Source organism: Dermacentor variabilis, chromosome 6 (assembly GCF_050947875.1).
Source record: "Dermacentor variabilis isolate Ectoservices chromosome 6, ASM5094787v1, whole genome shotgun sequence".
Classification (NCBI taxonomy): domain Eukaryota; kingdom Metazoa; phylum Arthropoda; class Arachnida; order Ixodida; family Ixodidae; genus Dermacentor; species Dermacentor variabilis.
Genome location: NC_134573.1, coordinates 183329973 through 183343689, shown reverse-complemented (window position 1 = coordinate 183343689; position 13717 = coordinate 183329973). Strand labels below are relative to the sequence as shown.

The 13717-nt window shown below is 47.4% G+C and overlaps 1 protein-coding gene across 4 annotated transcripts in view; it reads left to right on the top strand.

Moving 5' to 3' along the window:
- Nucleotides 1-2318: 2318 nt before the first annotated feature.
- The window catches only part of Isha (Insulator su(Hw) mRNA adaptor), a 150473-nt gene continuing 139074 nt past the window's right edge, over nucleotides 2319-13717 (top strand). For all 4 annotated transcript variants that reach the window (XM_075697021.1, XM_075697020.1, XM_075697022.1 and 1 more), the window contains exons 1-4: nucleotides 2319-2473; nucleotides 3470-3598; nucleotides 4372-4533; nucleotides 7762-7867. In XM_075697021.1, coding sequence (XP_075553136.1) covers nucleotides 2444-2473; nucleotides 3470-3598; nucleotides 4372-4533; nucleotides 7762-7867 — 427 coding nt within the window. In that variant the 5' untranslated portion in view covers nucleotides 2319-2443. The remainder of the gene's footprint in view (nucleotides 2474-3469; nucleotides 3599-4371; nucleotides 4534-7761; nucleotides 7868-13717) is intronic.

Below are 13717 nucleotides of genomic sequence, written 5' to 3'. Positions count from 1 at the left end.
TGCCCAGAGTAGACACAATGAAAATTCTGGGTCTTCTCATTGACTCAAGGAGCTGTAATGATACGGCCCTAAACCGTCTCACAGGTAAGGCCAACAGTACTTTAAGGCTCCTGGGCAGGGTCTCAAATCGAAATGCAGGCCTCAAGGAGGACAATCTTATCAGAGCGTATCAGGCATTCTTCATCAGTCATGTGACGTACATTGCATCATACCTGAACTGGGAGAAAGGAGAGAAGGCTAAGCTAAACGCACTTATACGCTCCGGACTCAAAAGGGCTCTGGCACTCCCGTACGGAACGAGTACAGAACTCCTCAACAAGTTAGGACTTCATAACACTATAGATGAGCTCATTGAGGTGCATTCAATGTCACAGATTGCAAGACTCTCCAACACTAAGCCAGGATGCAGAATTCTAGATGAAGTCGGAATACTGCCTCGAGGAGGAGACGTCTTTAAGTTCAAAATACCCAAGGAGGTGGAGACACAATTAGTTGTAGACCCCATACCTAGAAATATTCATCCTGTCCACAACAAGGGCAGAAGGGACGCCAGGGCCAAATGCATTCTGGGTAAACTGCACCAACAACAAAGCTCAGCTCTTTTTGTCGATGCAACTAGTTATGGATCGGGCAACCGCTACGCTATTGCTGTGGTCGATGAGAGCGGTAAATTAATAAGCGCGGCGTCACTGAGAACCAGCTCAATTCATGCTGCCGAAGAAGCAAGCATAGCACTTGCAATTGCAATGAGGACAGGCTCCACGATTTTATCCGATTCCCGTACAGCTATTAGGAACTACTCAGCCGGCTTCATCTCAATGGAAGCACACAAGTTACTTACACACTGTCTTAATACTCATAATTACGAGCAACTGGATAGCTCACACCTAGTCTGGTTTCCGGCTCATCAGGGCCACTCGGTCAGCCCCAATGGCTGCAATCCTAACGAGCAAGCTCACTCTGCTGTGCGAGATCTCACATGCCACGCATCAGATCAGGAACTGCTCCAGGATGACTGCGGCTCCTACAAAGACCCACTTAATACTTTTCACGAGATCGCCTCACACTATAGGGACGGCAGGAGGTTTTTTTCTCCCTCCCATCAGAAGCCCAACCGAGCTCAGGCAGTCACATTAACAATGACAAACTAAATCTTATCCCACATCTTTTGTGCTTAAAAAAATTGACCAGGATTTTCCCGCGGAATGTAAAAGTTGTGGACACACTCCGTGTCTGTTTGATCGTATGTTCTGGCTGTGCCCCAACCAAAGGGCTTAATTCGGATCTCAACAGTGAGGAGGACTGGAGTCGGCGCATATCCAGCGAAATCCTCCAAGATCAACTCCTGGCCGTCCGGAGAGCTCACGACATCGGGAAAGCCCTTAAATTTGGCCTACCGGTGCCTACGTGGGCGGAGCCACTGACTTACCTTGGGGGCTTTTGCCCTCGGGCCCTAGTTTCTCAGGATCAAGATAAAGTTCTTGTCATACCATGCCATGCAAAACGATGAAAACAGAGCGAGATCTCGTTTAGTCTGACAAAGCCGAGTTTTGAGAACATAACAGAGATGTGAGAAAGTTTTTACTTGCCTAGCACGTACTCGCATTTAGATGAAGGAGATGTTTAAAAGAGCATTGTAAAGAGATGTCGACTATATTATTGGGTTAAACTAATTTGTTAGTTGTAAAGCGCGCCAGACACCAGCTGAATCGATCTGCTTGCTGCAAATTGGCGAATGATTAAAGACGCTTAAAAAATTATTGTAAAGATATGTCAACTGGATTATTGCTCTAAACGCAGTTTTAAACTTAAAGCGCGCAGACAGAAGTTAAAGAACTGCCAGTTAGTTTCACTCGCGTCGTAACAACGTTGACTACATTTCAACGCGGTATATATGCGTTGATTGACAATGCGAAATCTGACGTTGGTTTTCCCAGCGTTATCGAACTTCGTAATGCACTCTCTAGCGAACGACATTGCACAATATGCAAACAGACCCAGAGACACGCATCTTGAATTTCGCGCCTTTTCTGTTGGCCCTACTACCGGAACCGGACAATGACTCTTTGTGGCGTGAACATAATGCAAGAAACTCTCAATGATCTCAACAAATACAATCAAAGCCTTTAAAATTTTTCTTTCTGTAATGTGGCAATTGTAACTGGTGGTGAAAGAATTGGCGCTTACCTTCAATTACAAACTGAACTAACAAGTGCCCAAAATCACCACGACGCGGCAATAAATCGTTTTTATGACGTAGAATTATTCTGTCTTTCGATTGGTTATTTTTTTAGATATTGACCAATGAGGTCGTGCGTTAGGCTTTGCTGCGAAAGACACGATTCTGAATGTCGCTCGCCATCTTGGATGCTGGCGAGGTGTTTAAAAGGTAGCGAGTGTGAAAAATACTAATCAAAATAGACAGTTTCACGAGATTTCCGACATGGAGGTCGTCAAAGCCTTCAACAGCGAGGTAGGCAACTTATTTATATATTTTTAGTGTTCCTCAAGCGCCTATTTTGTCGTACTCTTGATGTATCGCGTATGAGGCCTAACCGGCATGTTTCTACCACTTTTATAAGGATTTAGAGGGAAATAAACGTTATCGCTTTGCGGAGACATGCTTAATTGACGGCTCTCACATTTTGAGCGCAGGCTCAAATTTATGTGCATGCCCGGTGTATAAAGAAACATCGATCACGCGGATAATGATTGCCGTGGTCGCTGTGCTTCAGTACATTTGAGAGTGTGCTCGCGCGTGTATGTTCGTGCGCTGGGATATTGACGGCCCCTTTTAATCTTGTCCGGCTTCTTTTGCAATGTCTGCTAACAAAAATAGCGCCGAACACGCGACATTTGTTGAGATTTGGCGCAAACTCCTTTGCGATCGGTCGGTTACGTTAACTGCGTATCGCACTCCCCGTGGTTAGAGCGTCGTGCCGTGCACTGCGCGGTTTTCTCGCTACTCAAGTTTCACGAGGATGCAGCCTGTGCATGTGCGGTTCTTGAAGGATTTCGGTTTATTTTAACTGCGATCGCGCATTTCAGCCTTTGCATGCACTGTTTGGTTCTTTTTTCTTTGTTCAAACGAGTGGCAGCTTCTTACAGCGGTCTTGTGACTAACTTGTTTGCTAGGCGAATCAAATAACGTAGTGCTCTTCCGAAAAGTTTCTATGACCTGATTGTAACCGCCAGCTTTACATGTGTCAAATATGCCGGAAAATAACCAGTCGGTCTCCTTTTCTGTAGCAACCTCCGTGGTTCCCGACGTCGAATTACGGGTTATTGTGCAGCTTGCAATGATGTGTTTTTAGTACGCATGCTTAGTAGAAGTGTAACGCCTCCATGTGTAATGAAGTAAATATGACTGATGGGAATTTTAATATGTGGGACACTGTAAATATGTGTTGTAATGTTTATGTCGAGTACGTTTTGACGTCTGAATTATTTTTTTATTTTTCGTGAGTAGCTCACCTCGCTGTATGAAGGCAAACCTCCGATCTCTAAAGCCAAGATGACAGCGATCACAAAATCGGCAATCAAAGCAATCAAATTCTACAAGCACATTGTGCAGAGTGTCGAGAAGTTTGTTCAAAAGGTCTGTACTGGTTCTCTTTTGTTCTCTTCTGCATGCTCATTTGATGCTGCCACCAAGCGAACCAATACCAATACTGGTCTAACCAATACTTTTCGCATGCTTTAAACGTTGCTATGAGGAGTCCTCTAAACTTAGTTAACAGTGCCGTACACATTTGTGAAAGTTGCATTGTGTGTTACAATAATGAGGCAAATTCTTGGACACCCATTTTACAGGTGTCTCACAGTACCTTGTTTTCACTGGCACTTTTGTCATTGTACTTCACAGGGAGCCAAGTGGTGTTGCCATATTTGATGATCATGCAATAGCGCAAATGATACAAGAAACCTATAATTCCTGAACCACCCTAAATGACTCACTTTAGTTTGTGCAAAGGCACCACAGACCACCTATCAAAAAACTGTGTGGAGAGTTTCACTTTGATGTAAACATATATAAATAACCAAATTAAAGTGTTTGGCAGTGTTGTCATTTTTAAATAAAGCAACAATTGTTGCCATTGTTCACTGGTTTGTTTCTGTGTACCTGCATTCTGGCAGCCACTTAGGTCTTGATAAATTTTGTTGTGAGAGGCGGGAAGTTGAATGTGTATGTGCATTTTTCCAGCCTTACATTATCTAGCTCTTCGTTGCTTGTACCTTTGCTTTATAATCATGATTTCGCAGATGTTAAGGCAAACAATTTATGGAGCAATGTGGATGCAGACAATAAGCCTTTTTATTTTGACTGCTCATTTATTATGCTGATTTGTACCGTTTCCATTGCCATTGTAGTGTCGGCCAGAGTACAAGGTGCCAGGTCTGTATGTTGTGGACTCCATTGTGCGCCAATCACGGCATCAGTTTGGGCAGGAGAAGGATGTATTTGCACCGCGGTTCACCAAGAACATCCACAACACATTTCAACACCTTTTCAAGTGTCCAGTTGAGGACAGGGTAAGCATTGTTTGGCATAGCAATGTCACTCTTCTTAACTGCTTTGTGAGGGAATTTGTTTGAAAAAATAAATATATTGACAGAAGAGATGACAAATAGGTTGATGTCATATTCTGCTCATTCAGCAATCTATATTTCACAGGCTGTATTTTATAAAAATAATTTAATGTTTCCATTCTTAAATTATCACTCATTGTATCAAGTGGCTGAAAAATAAATGTACAGAATGAAATGGATACATATACATCTGCATTTGTGCACACTGCCACTGAATACACTCATGAATAAGTGCATAATTTTATTAATTACAGCTTGAAGGGAATAGTTTTGTTTAGAACACAGGGTGTCTACCAATGGGAAAACTGGGAATTCTCAGGGATTTTGAGTAGATTGGGGGGAAATACTCAGGGAAAACTCGGGGAACTTGTGCTGTTATCAGGGAAAATTAGCTATAACTTTATTGAAAGGGAACGAAAGTCACGCTAACGCTGGCTCAAGTAACAGAGGAATCGTTACGAATCGTCTGACGCCGTGTCGTTGGCTGAAGGTGTTGCCAGTGTAGTCAACGACCAATTTTCCGGACGATAGACTTTTGGGACATGCTGGTTAAATCAGATGGCTTTGTGACACCTCCCCATAAAGTCAATGTAATGTCTGAAACGGATGCAAGAACCCTTCGCCGTTCGTTTTGCTGTGACTGCAGGTCTGAAACGGTATTAATCAAAGCCACCACCGCCGCAATTTTGATTATCTCACCGCCTCGAGCCGGTGCTCTTGCATGTAAATCCACTTGCATCCGTAGCCACCACCGCGGCAAAGCTAGGCCAAGCTGCTTTGACGTTCGCTATGAAGCTTCTTGCTGTTCGGTGTCGTGTTTTTTTCATTGAAAGAATTCGCCGCTGTCAGCAATCACACCGACTGCCTTTGTAATCTTTGCGATTGACTTCGAAGCTCAGAAAACACGGCGCATTGGTATATGCCGGTTCCCAAAAGGCAGCGTCGCCTCCACACAGCAGTCTTACATGGTTAAGCATATGCAGAGTATTGCAGTGAAGCTTAAGCGTGGGAAGAGGGCAGTTGTCACGGGACACAGTATGTATTCCTTAATGATACATGTGCACCTGCCACCTCCTGTCACAATACGAGTACCGGCATGCGTAATAAGTGTACCGTATTTACACGATTGTAAGTCGACCCATTTTTTAAAATTTGAAAGTCTGAAGTTGGGGGGTCGACTTACAATCGAAACCAAAAACATGGCCCCGCCAAAAAAAGCCATACCAACGAGAGCTACAACGTAGTTACAATTTTATGTTTGCTCTATGGCCCTACCCGTATCTTTTCGCTATCCCGCGTGTTTGTTCGCATTTCGGAAGGGTTTTTCAACATTTTTGAGAGTCTTACAGTGCATGCAACACTCATGGGGGGGTGTCGATAGTTGATAGATCGCCGCTGTTCCCATTTGCGGCGGCACCCTCAGAACGGCGGCGCTTGCGGGGAGTATCGGTAGTTCATGGAAGAGCAGACACCGCTCGCGGGTTTCTTTTTCTCTGTTTAAAGGCATTGGTATTGGTTTGACTAACTTCTTGACGCGCTCCACTTCGGCTACGCGCTACTTCTACGCTTCCCCAGTCGTCATGAGTGCTGCAGGCCCACTAATCTTTCGGCACTCGTTCACAGCAGCGTTCAAGAGGGCTGCCATCCGTTACGCCGAAGAAACAAATCACTGCGCAGCGGGCCGCAATTTCGATGTTTCTAAACGGGTGGTGCGAGAGTGGCGACTGCAGCGAAGCGAAATTTTCACCTGTGTGGCGGCAAGTGAGAAATTTCCCACGTGCCGAAGTATGGACGCTTTCCGGAGCTGTAGGCTAAGCTTGCGGCGTACTTCGCTGAAATGCATGATCGGACCCTGCCAGTGAAGTGCGACGTGGTCATGAAATAAGCCCGGACCTCCGCCTTCATTTTAAGGTTCTGCTCCGCCGTGAGTACAACGAGTGGCTGGCGGCAGAAGACTGCGAAAATACGCGAACCGGACCTGTCAAAAGAGCCTTCCAGACGGCTGCGTGTGGTTGGGTGCATTTGGCGTGGGCTGCTGTTCTGCAAGATGTCCTGGTGCGGTCGTTTGCCAAATTTGAAATTTCGCTGGACCACGACGCGCTATGGGACCGCAGCAACGATGACGATGGCAGCACTAGTGAAGACGAGTAGTCCAATGACCGTGTCAGCTACTAATAAATTTTCGTTATCGAATGCGCCCTCGGTTTTTTTTTTTTTTTTTTCCGGTCAAACGATATGGGGGGTCGACTTACATTCGAGTCGACTTACAATCGTGTAAATACGGTACTGGCAGGCCTTCAGAGGTTTTTCGAATGTGCCTGTGGAAATTTGAGCCCTTAAGGGCAGTAAAGGACATGCATTCTTTATTTTTTTCCGGACTGTTTCAATTTTCGGACATTTTCATGGCCCCCCTAGCAAGTCTGCAAAAACCAGACGTTGACTGTACAACTGGCCAAGAGGATGCTTCAAGTGGTCCATGAAGCGAATGCACGTCGGAATGAGGACGAGAACAGAAAAGACCGACGCAGTGAGGAATGAACGGGGAAGGAATAAGTGTGCCGCCGCTTCTTTGAAGGAACTTGAGCTCGAAAAGCAGAGTGTTGGCTGATGCAGAGATGCAGGTGTTCCTCATCCAAACCAAAATAAACTCTTTAAAGCAGTGAAATGCAATACTGAGGCGTTGTGTGCAGGCTGAGAGTATGTCAGGACAGTTGGTTGACTTTCACAAGTGAAAGAATTGCACTTGTCACAAAGTTCGGGCCTCATACCAATGAGCTTGCCATCACTTGCTAGAAGTAGCTCATTTTCGAAAATATTTGCTTCTGTATGCATCTTTTTATTTGTATTTAAAATATTTGACTTGATTTGCCAAGGGGCTTTATCATTTCTTTCGAAGATATTTTATTCGCTGTGCATTTTGTTACTAGTAAACTGTATTAAGTGTTTTTTTTATTTATTTTTTAACATGCTTATTAGTGAGAGACAGCATCTTGGCATAAAACAAAGTTCTCTCTCTCTCAGGGAATTTGGAAATGTCAACTTGGTAAACACACTGAACACACAGCAATATTATTTTTCATTTGTAGCAAGAAGGATTTAATTTCTGCAATTTTCGTTAGTGTTCACAGTTGCATAGTTTGTTTGATCCCAGTTTTTCTTGCTTGTATACAGCCGAAGATTGTTCGGGTACTTAACTTGTGGCAGAAGAACCAAGTGTTCCCGCCCGATGTCATCCAGCCGCTCTTGGATATGGCCAGTCCAGCGGCTGTCCCAGGAGGTGAGTTCTATTCTATACGCTGCGTTTTAGGATGTGTGGACACAGTTTTGTTGCATTTGGTTTATCTCACTTTCTGTTGCATTCGCAGCAAATGCTTTTGCATAATTCTAGTCTTGTGCATTGATTTGACCACAAGGCCTGATGACTCTGTACGACAAAAATTCATAATAGCAAAGAAGTCGTCTGGGACCATTCTGCTATTTAAAATACAGTTTAACCTCAACATAACGAAATTCTCGGTATAACGAAGTATTTAACTTCTCATAACCTCTTGCCATAAAACACCACATATCACTTTCATAACCTCTTGTCCATAGAGCACCATGTATTTAGAACCTCAATATTGCCACTAGATGTCACGAGCCAGCGCTGAGAAAGAAGTGACTGGAACGCGCGCTCGGCAAGAGGTGGGCGCTGAAGAAGAAGACGCTGAGGACGCCGGCTTGAGTTTTTGTACCCCATCTTGTAGAACTGTCTGTCTCATAGAAGCCGGGTACATCTTTAATTGTCTTTCCGTGACAAAACTGGTGGAGGTGCGGGGTACACTTCATCCGATGCCACAAACCCCTCCTGGTAGCAGGAGTACCAGCCCCATACTAGTGGACACCCCTGTTCACCGGGCCAGCAGAATCCGAGGATTGCCTGTGGATCTTGATCATCTCTCCGCAGCAACATCGACGCCCCCACGAACCAATATGGAAGAAACATCGACCTCTCTATCGGCCGTTACGCAAGGTACGGCCACAACGGCAACTCAGTACCTGCTGCAGAATCTCAGAGTGCTGAAAGTGTTCCACGGGGATATCTTCGAGGATGTTGAAGACTGGTTAGACCAGTTTGAGCGCGTGGCCGAGATAAATGAATGGAGCGACGCGGCGAAGTTGAGAAACATCTACTTCAGCTTGGAGGACGGTGCTCACACTTGGTACGAGAACCGAGAAGGGCTCCTCAAATCGTGACTCGAGTTTCGCCGTGCCTTGCTGGAGACGTACACCAATGCTGATCGCCGCGAACGAGCCGAACGGGTGCTCCAATCCCGAATTCATCTGCCGAATGAGAGCGTGACGTCGTACGTAGAGGATATGACGCGCCTCTTCCGTCAGGTTGACCCTACCATGTCAGAGGAAAAGAAGCTGCGCCATCTGATGCGTGGAGTTAAAGAACAGCTATTTGCTGGTCTGGTTCGAAGCCCGCCGAAGACCGTGGCTGAATTCTTAACTGAAGCCACCACGATGGAAAAGATGCCTCACCAGCGCCCAGCTACGTATGACAGGCACGTGAATGCTGCTTCACTGACGGACGCGGTTGCCTTTGGAAACCTGGACGTTCACTGAGACCTTATCTGCTCTGTGGTGCGCGATGAGCTTCAACGGCTCAGCTGCCCGCCTCAGCCCACGCTCGGTTCCATTTCTGCCCTCGTGAGAAGTGAAGTGCAGCAAGCGATCCAAGGTCCCGTTCCAAGCAGCAATGCGCCGCCTGTGACAGCACAGTTGTAGCGGCCGTCATATGCGGAAGTTTTGGGGCGAGTCCCTGTCCGCGCTCCGACCCACTTCATCCCCGCCACGTCTTACACCGCGTCATACGTCCCGCCCCTTCCATCAGTGCAACCGATCCAACGTATGGAGGATCGGTGCCCGCTTGAAAGGAAATCTGACGTCTCGCGTGTCCCGGACAGACAGCCTCTGTGCTATCACTGTGGAGAAGTTGGTCACATATACCGCGAGTGCCCATACCGCCGCCTTGGACTGCAAGGTTTTGCCGCGGATTCACCAAGGCTTAGATGTGGCGAAAGGCCTAGGGTGATTGAAGAGTGCCTGAACCAGCAGCGTATGCCACTGTTCCCGCGGCGGCAGTCGTGCTCGCCGTCCCCCAGGCGATCTTCCCCAGCTCCTAGAAGCCCTCCAATGGCAGCGCAAGGACGATCGCCAAGCCCTCGCCGGGAAAACTAAGAACAGTGACCTTCAGGGGCGAGGCCGCTGATAATTGCCCTTCCGAAGACCTCCCATCGACGCGAGCACAGTCTATTCAGCACGATTCAGCGACAACAGCAGCCGAACTCAGCGACAGACTCTTGCTAGACATACCTGTTGTGCTCGACGGCCGCCACATTAGTGCGTTATTGGAAACGGGTGCCGACTACTCAATCTTGTGCGGAAAACTAGCGATGGAACTTCGAAAAGTCATCACACCTTGGTCTGGAACGCAAATTCGTACTGCTGGCGGGCATATCATAACACTGTTGGGCATGTGCATGGCCAGAGTACAAATTCGTGGGTGTTCGTTTCCAGCCAGCTGCCTTATACTCCGCGATTGTTCTCGGGACCTCATTTTGGGCGTCGACTTTCTGCGGGAGTACGGTGCCATTATAGACCTCCGGGAGCGCACAGTGACTTTTTCGACAGAGAGAGCAGCAAACAGCCGCGACAATTGCCGATGTAACACGCTTCGGGTTTACGCCGACAGTGTCACTTTACCACCACGTGCAAGTCTTCTGGTAGCGGTCGTATGCGACGATCTGAGTGACGGCGAAGCTGTTGCAGAGGGCAATTCCTCCCTTATGCGGACTCATGGTGTATGTGCAGCCCGCAGTCTCATAATGCTTCGAGGTGGACATTCTGCCCTCCTCGTGACGAACTTCAGCCAGGAACATCGGCACCTGTTTCATCGTACTACAGTCAACGACTGAATTTTCGGACGCCCAAATTTTCGGACATGCCTGATATTTCGGACGTCTTCGCGGCACCGCCACGAGCCCCATAGAATCAATGTATAAGGACATCTGAAGTTTCGGACGCTCGAACCCCCCGCCGTCCAATTTTCCGCACTTTTTGACGGACGGAAGGTCTTTTGGCTCCTCGCGCAGCGCCCTTGCGAAGGAAATCCACTTGCAGCCGAAGCATATCACCGCTTTGAACCACAACTAGCCGAATCTAGCCGTCACACACCGATTTGGTCTGGCCACGCTGGCTATGTTCATCGCCGCACTTCCGCCTCCGGCAGAGTTTCCGGAGCGGCGCCATTTTTTGTTTGTTTGTTTGCGCAGGCCACGTTTTGACTAGCGTGGTGTGTGGTTGTGCTGTTGTGTCAAGTGTGCTCTGCAACGCTAGGCCTAGGTGCTTCGACGCTCGTCAGCGAACTCCACTGTTCGCAACTTGAGGATTTCGCTTGCCTTCGATGGCGCCCACTCCGTCTTTGTCGTCCTCGCCGATGGCATCGAAGCGCGGAAAGCAGTACCGTCGGACGACGTGATCAACGACCTCCGCTCTGCTGGGGTTTCCATACCCACGGAAATAACTTTTGAACAGTTTGTTGACGCTGACAACGAGCTCGACTTCCGCGCAGAACTGACTGACAAGGAAATAGTCCGTCAGGTTGTGGGGGATTCAGATGACTCCGATGTTGAAAATGAGGAGCCAATGCCTACGCCGCCTACAGCGCCGAGTTGACGCGAGCACTGTTGACTCTTTCATCGGTGTACAGTGCTGACATGACCCTTGCTCGGATCGAGGCGAATATGATCGCATGCAACCGGAACCCCGTCCAAACAACAATCAACAAGTTCTTCAAGCCACTGCAGCAATAACACCGGCTGCCCGATGATGCACATGTACATAATAAACCGGCAGCCGGCGGCATACAGAATTTTTGAACGCCTCTTTTTATAGCCACTTCACTGATGCTGTGGCAGGGTTTCGGAAGCCTGTTACTTCGCCCTTTACCTCTAGATCTGAGAAAAAAAGAAAAAAGGGTGCGTTTTTTTGCATGCATTCATTTTTTCGGACTGCCTGAATTTTCGGACATTTTTACGTTCCCTAGAGAGTCCGAAAAATCGGTCATTGACTGTACTATTGTTTTTGCTGAGCCCATAGCAGACGTTGCTGAATGCTTTGCGTCTATGACAAAGGACAACCCAGCTCAGACACTCAGCAATATCGACATCAATTCAGACCTTTCAGGGGAAAAGCAAAAAGCGCAGCGCGAGTTGCTACTTCGGTTCAAGGAGTGCTTTGCATCTTCTTCTAAGGTACGCCAGATGCCCTTCGCGAGACACCGAATAATCACGTATGACGATTCTCGTCCCATACGACCACTGCCTTATCGCATATCGGCGACGTGATTAACGCACAAGTGAAAGAAATGCTTGACGATGACGTCGTACAACCATCCCAAAGCCTTGGGTTGTCGCCAGTGGTCCTCGTTAAAAAAACGACGGAACGCTTCGATTCTGTGTTGACTATAGAAAGTTGAATAACGTCGCAAAAAAAGACCTTTATCTGCTTCCGCGGATCGATGATTCGTTAGACCGACTGCGGCGAACCAGATATTTTTGATCCATAGATTTGAAGAGTGGATATTGGCAAATCGAAGTTGACGAACGAGATCGCGAAAAAACTGCCTTTGTTACCCCGGATGGACTGTACGAATTTAAGGGGGACGCGGTCCTTGAAAACCGAAAAATAGCGAAAAAGTCGATTTTTGAAAAACCATATTTTTGTTCTGTAATTATCAGCACCTAATTCAACCGTAAAGTACCAAAAATAACGCTACTTTTGAGGCCACCGCGGCCCAAGAAACACGCGCAAATGCCGAAATAAAGTCAAACTTCGCGGGCGCGCCATTCCCGGCCCATGCGGCCTATCCGCGCCATCTTGGTGTCGTTTTGACCGTGGATTCTTTCTCTATTTTGCCGCCTTGCAAAATGGCATCGTCGGCGCGGTTGAGGCGCTATTGGCGTTTTCCCGCGATGTGATGCGGAGCACTGATTGGCCGGAGCAGCGCGTTCAAATCTCGCGGGCTAAAGCACGCCTGCCATTGGCTGCTGCGCGGGCAGCGGCTGCTGCTCAAATCTCGCGGGCTAAAGCGCGCCTGCCATTGGCTGCTGCGCAGGCGGCGGCAGCTGCTCCCTTTGATGCCGCGCTCGCGTCGTTGCCCCTTGCTCTGTCTGCCTCAACATGAGCTTGCGCGCTGCTCATTGCCTTGCGCTATCTTTTAGATTATTTGTTCAGCTTTTCTTTTTCCGCTACTTCTTCGCTGCACGCGATGCCGGCAAAGCCCAAGACAGTGCAGATGTTCGGTGCACGGGAGCGCAATATGCGTCTTGTACGAGCATTGAACTTCCCATCTCCCGCAGCGAGTGCCGACTGCGTAGACGCTTTTCAGCGGCGGAACTGTGCTTTCGGCTGTCGCCAGTCGAAAATCCGACACACTGAGTGTGCCTGGAGCCGCAAGAGCTAATTAAAGTAAAAAAACACGTGTTCAACTTTAAGGCCTGTTTTCTCGGAATTGATTCTTTCGCTAGTAGTGGTGCTGGGGAAGGCGATATCTCAAGAACCGCTCTTCAGATTTGTATGCCGTTTTTTTTTATTCTGTTCCTGAATGACTTTGCCAGGGGGTAACAGGCTTCCTTTTTTGAAAGCTGGTGCAATTAATTTATAATAAGCAATTAATTTTTGATGAATGCGGTCATTACTGGCTACATCAAATTCACAGTTGTCTTAAATATTTTTGGAGGGGAAATTAAAGAAAAGGGCTCTTTAGCCCCCTGGGATATCTATCAAGGGATCATCACAGTGAATTTCAGCTTCCTACGATCTCCTGGCATTTCTCCAGGCTCTTCCTCAGGCATATACATGAATCACTTAGTTAGACCTCAATAACTATGGAACTAATAAGCATATCTTCATGAAACTTTGCAGTTCCTCATAGTTCGGTGGTGTGAACGTACCCTGAAAGTTTCATCTGGATATATTAAAAAATAAGAAAGTTCGATCTCCAGGGTAGCCTCCCCCCTTAAAGTACTTCCATTCGGCCTGTGTTCTGCACCGGCCACATTCCAGAGAATGATGGACA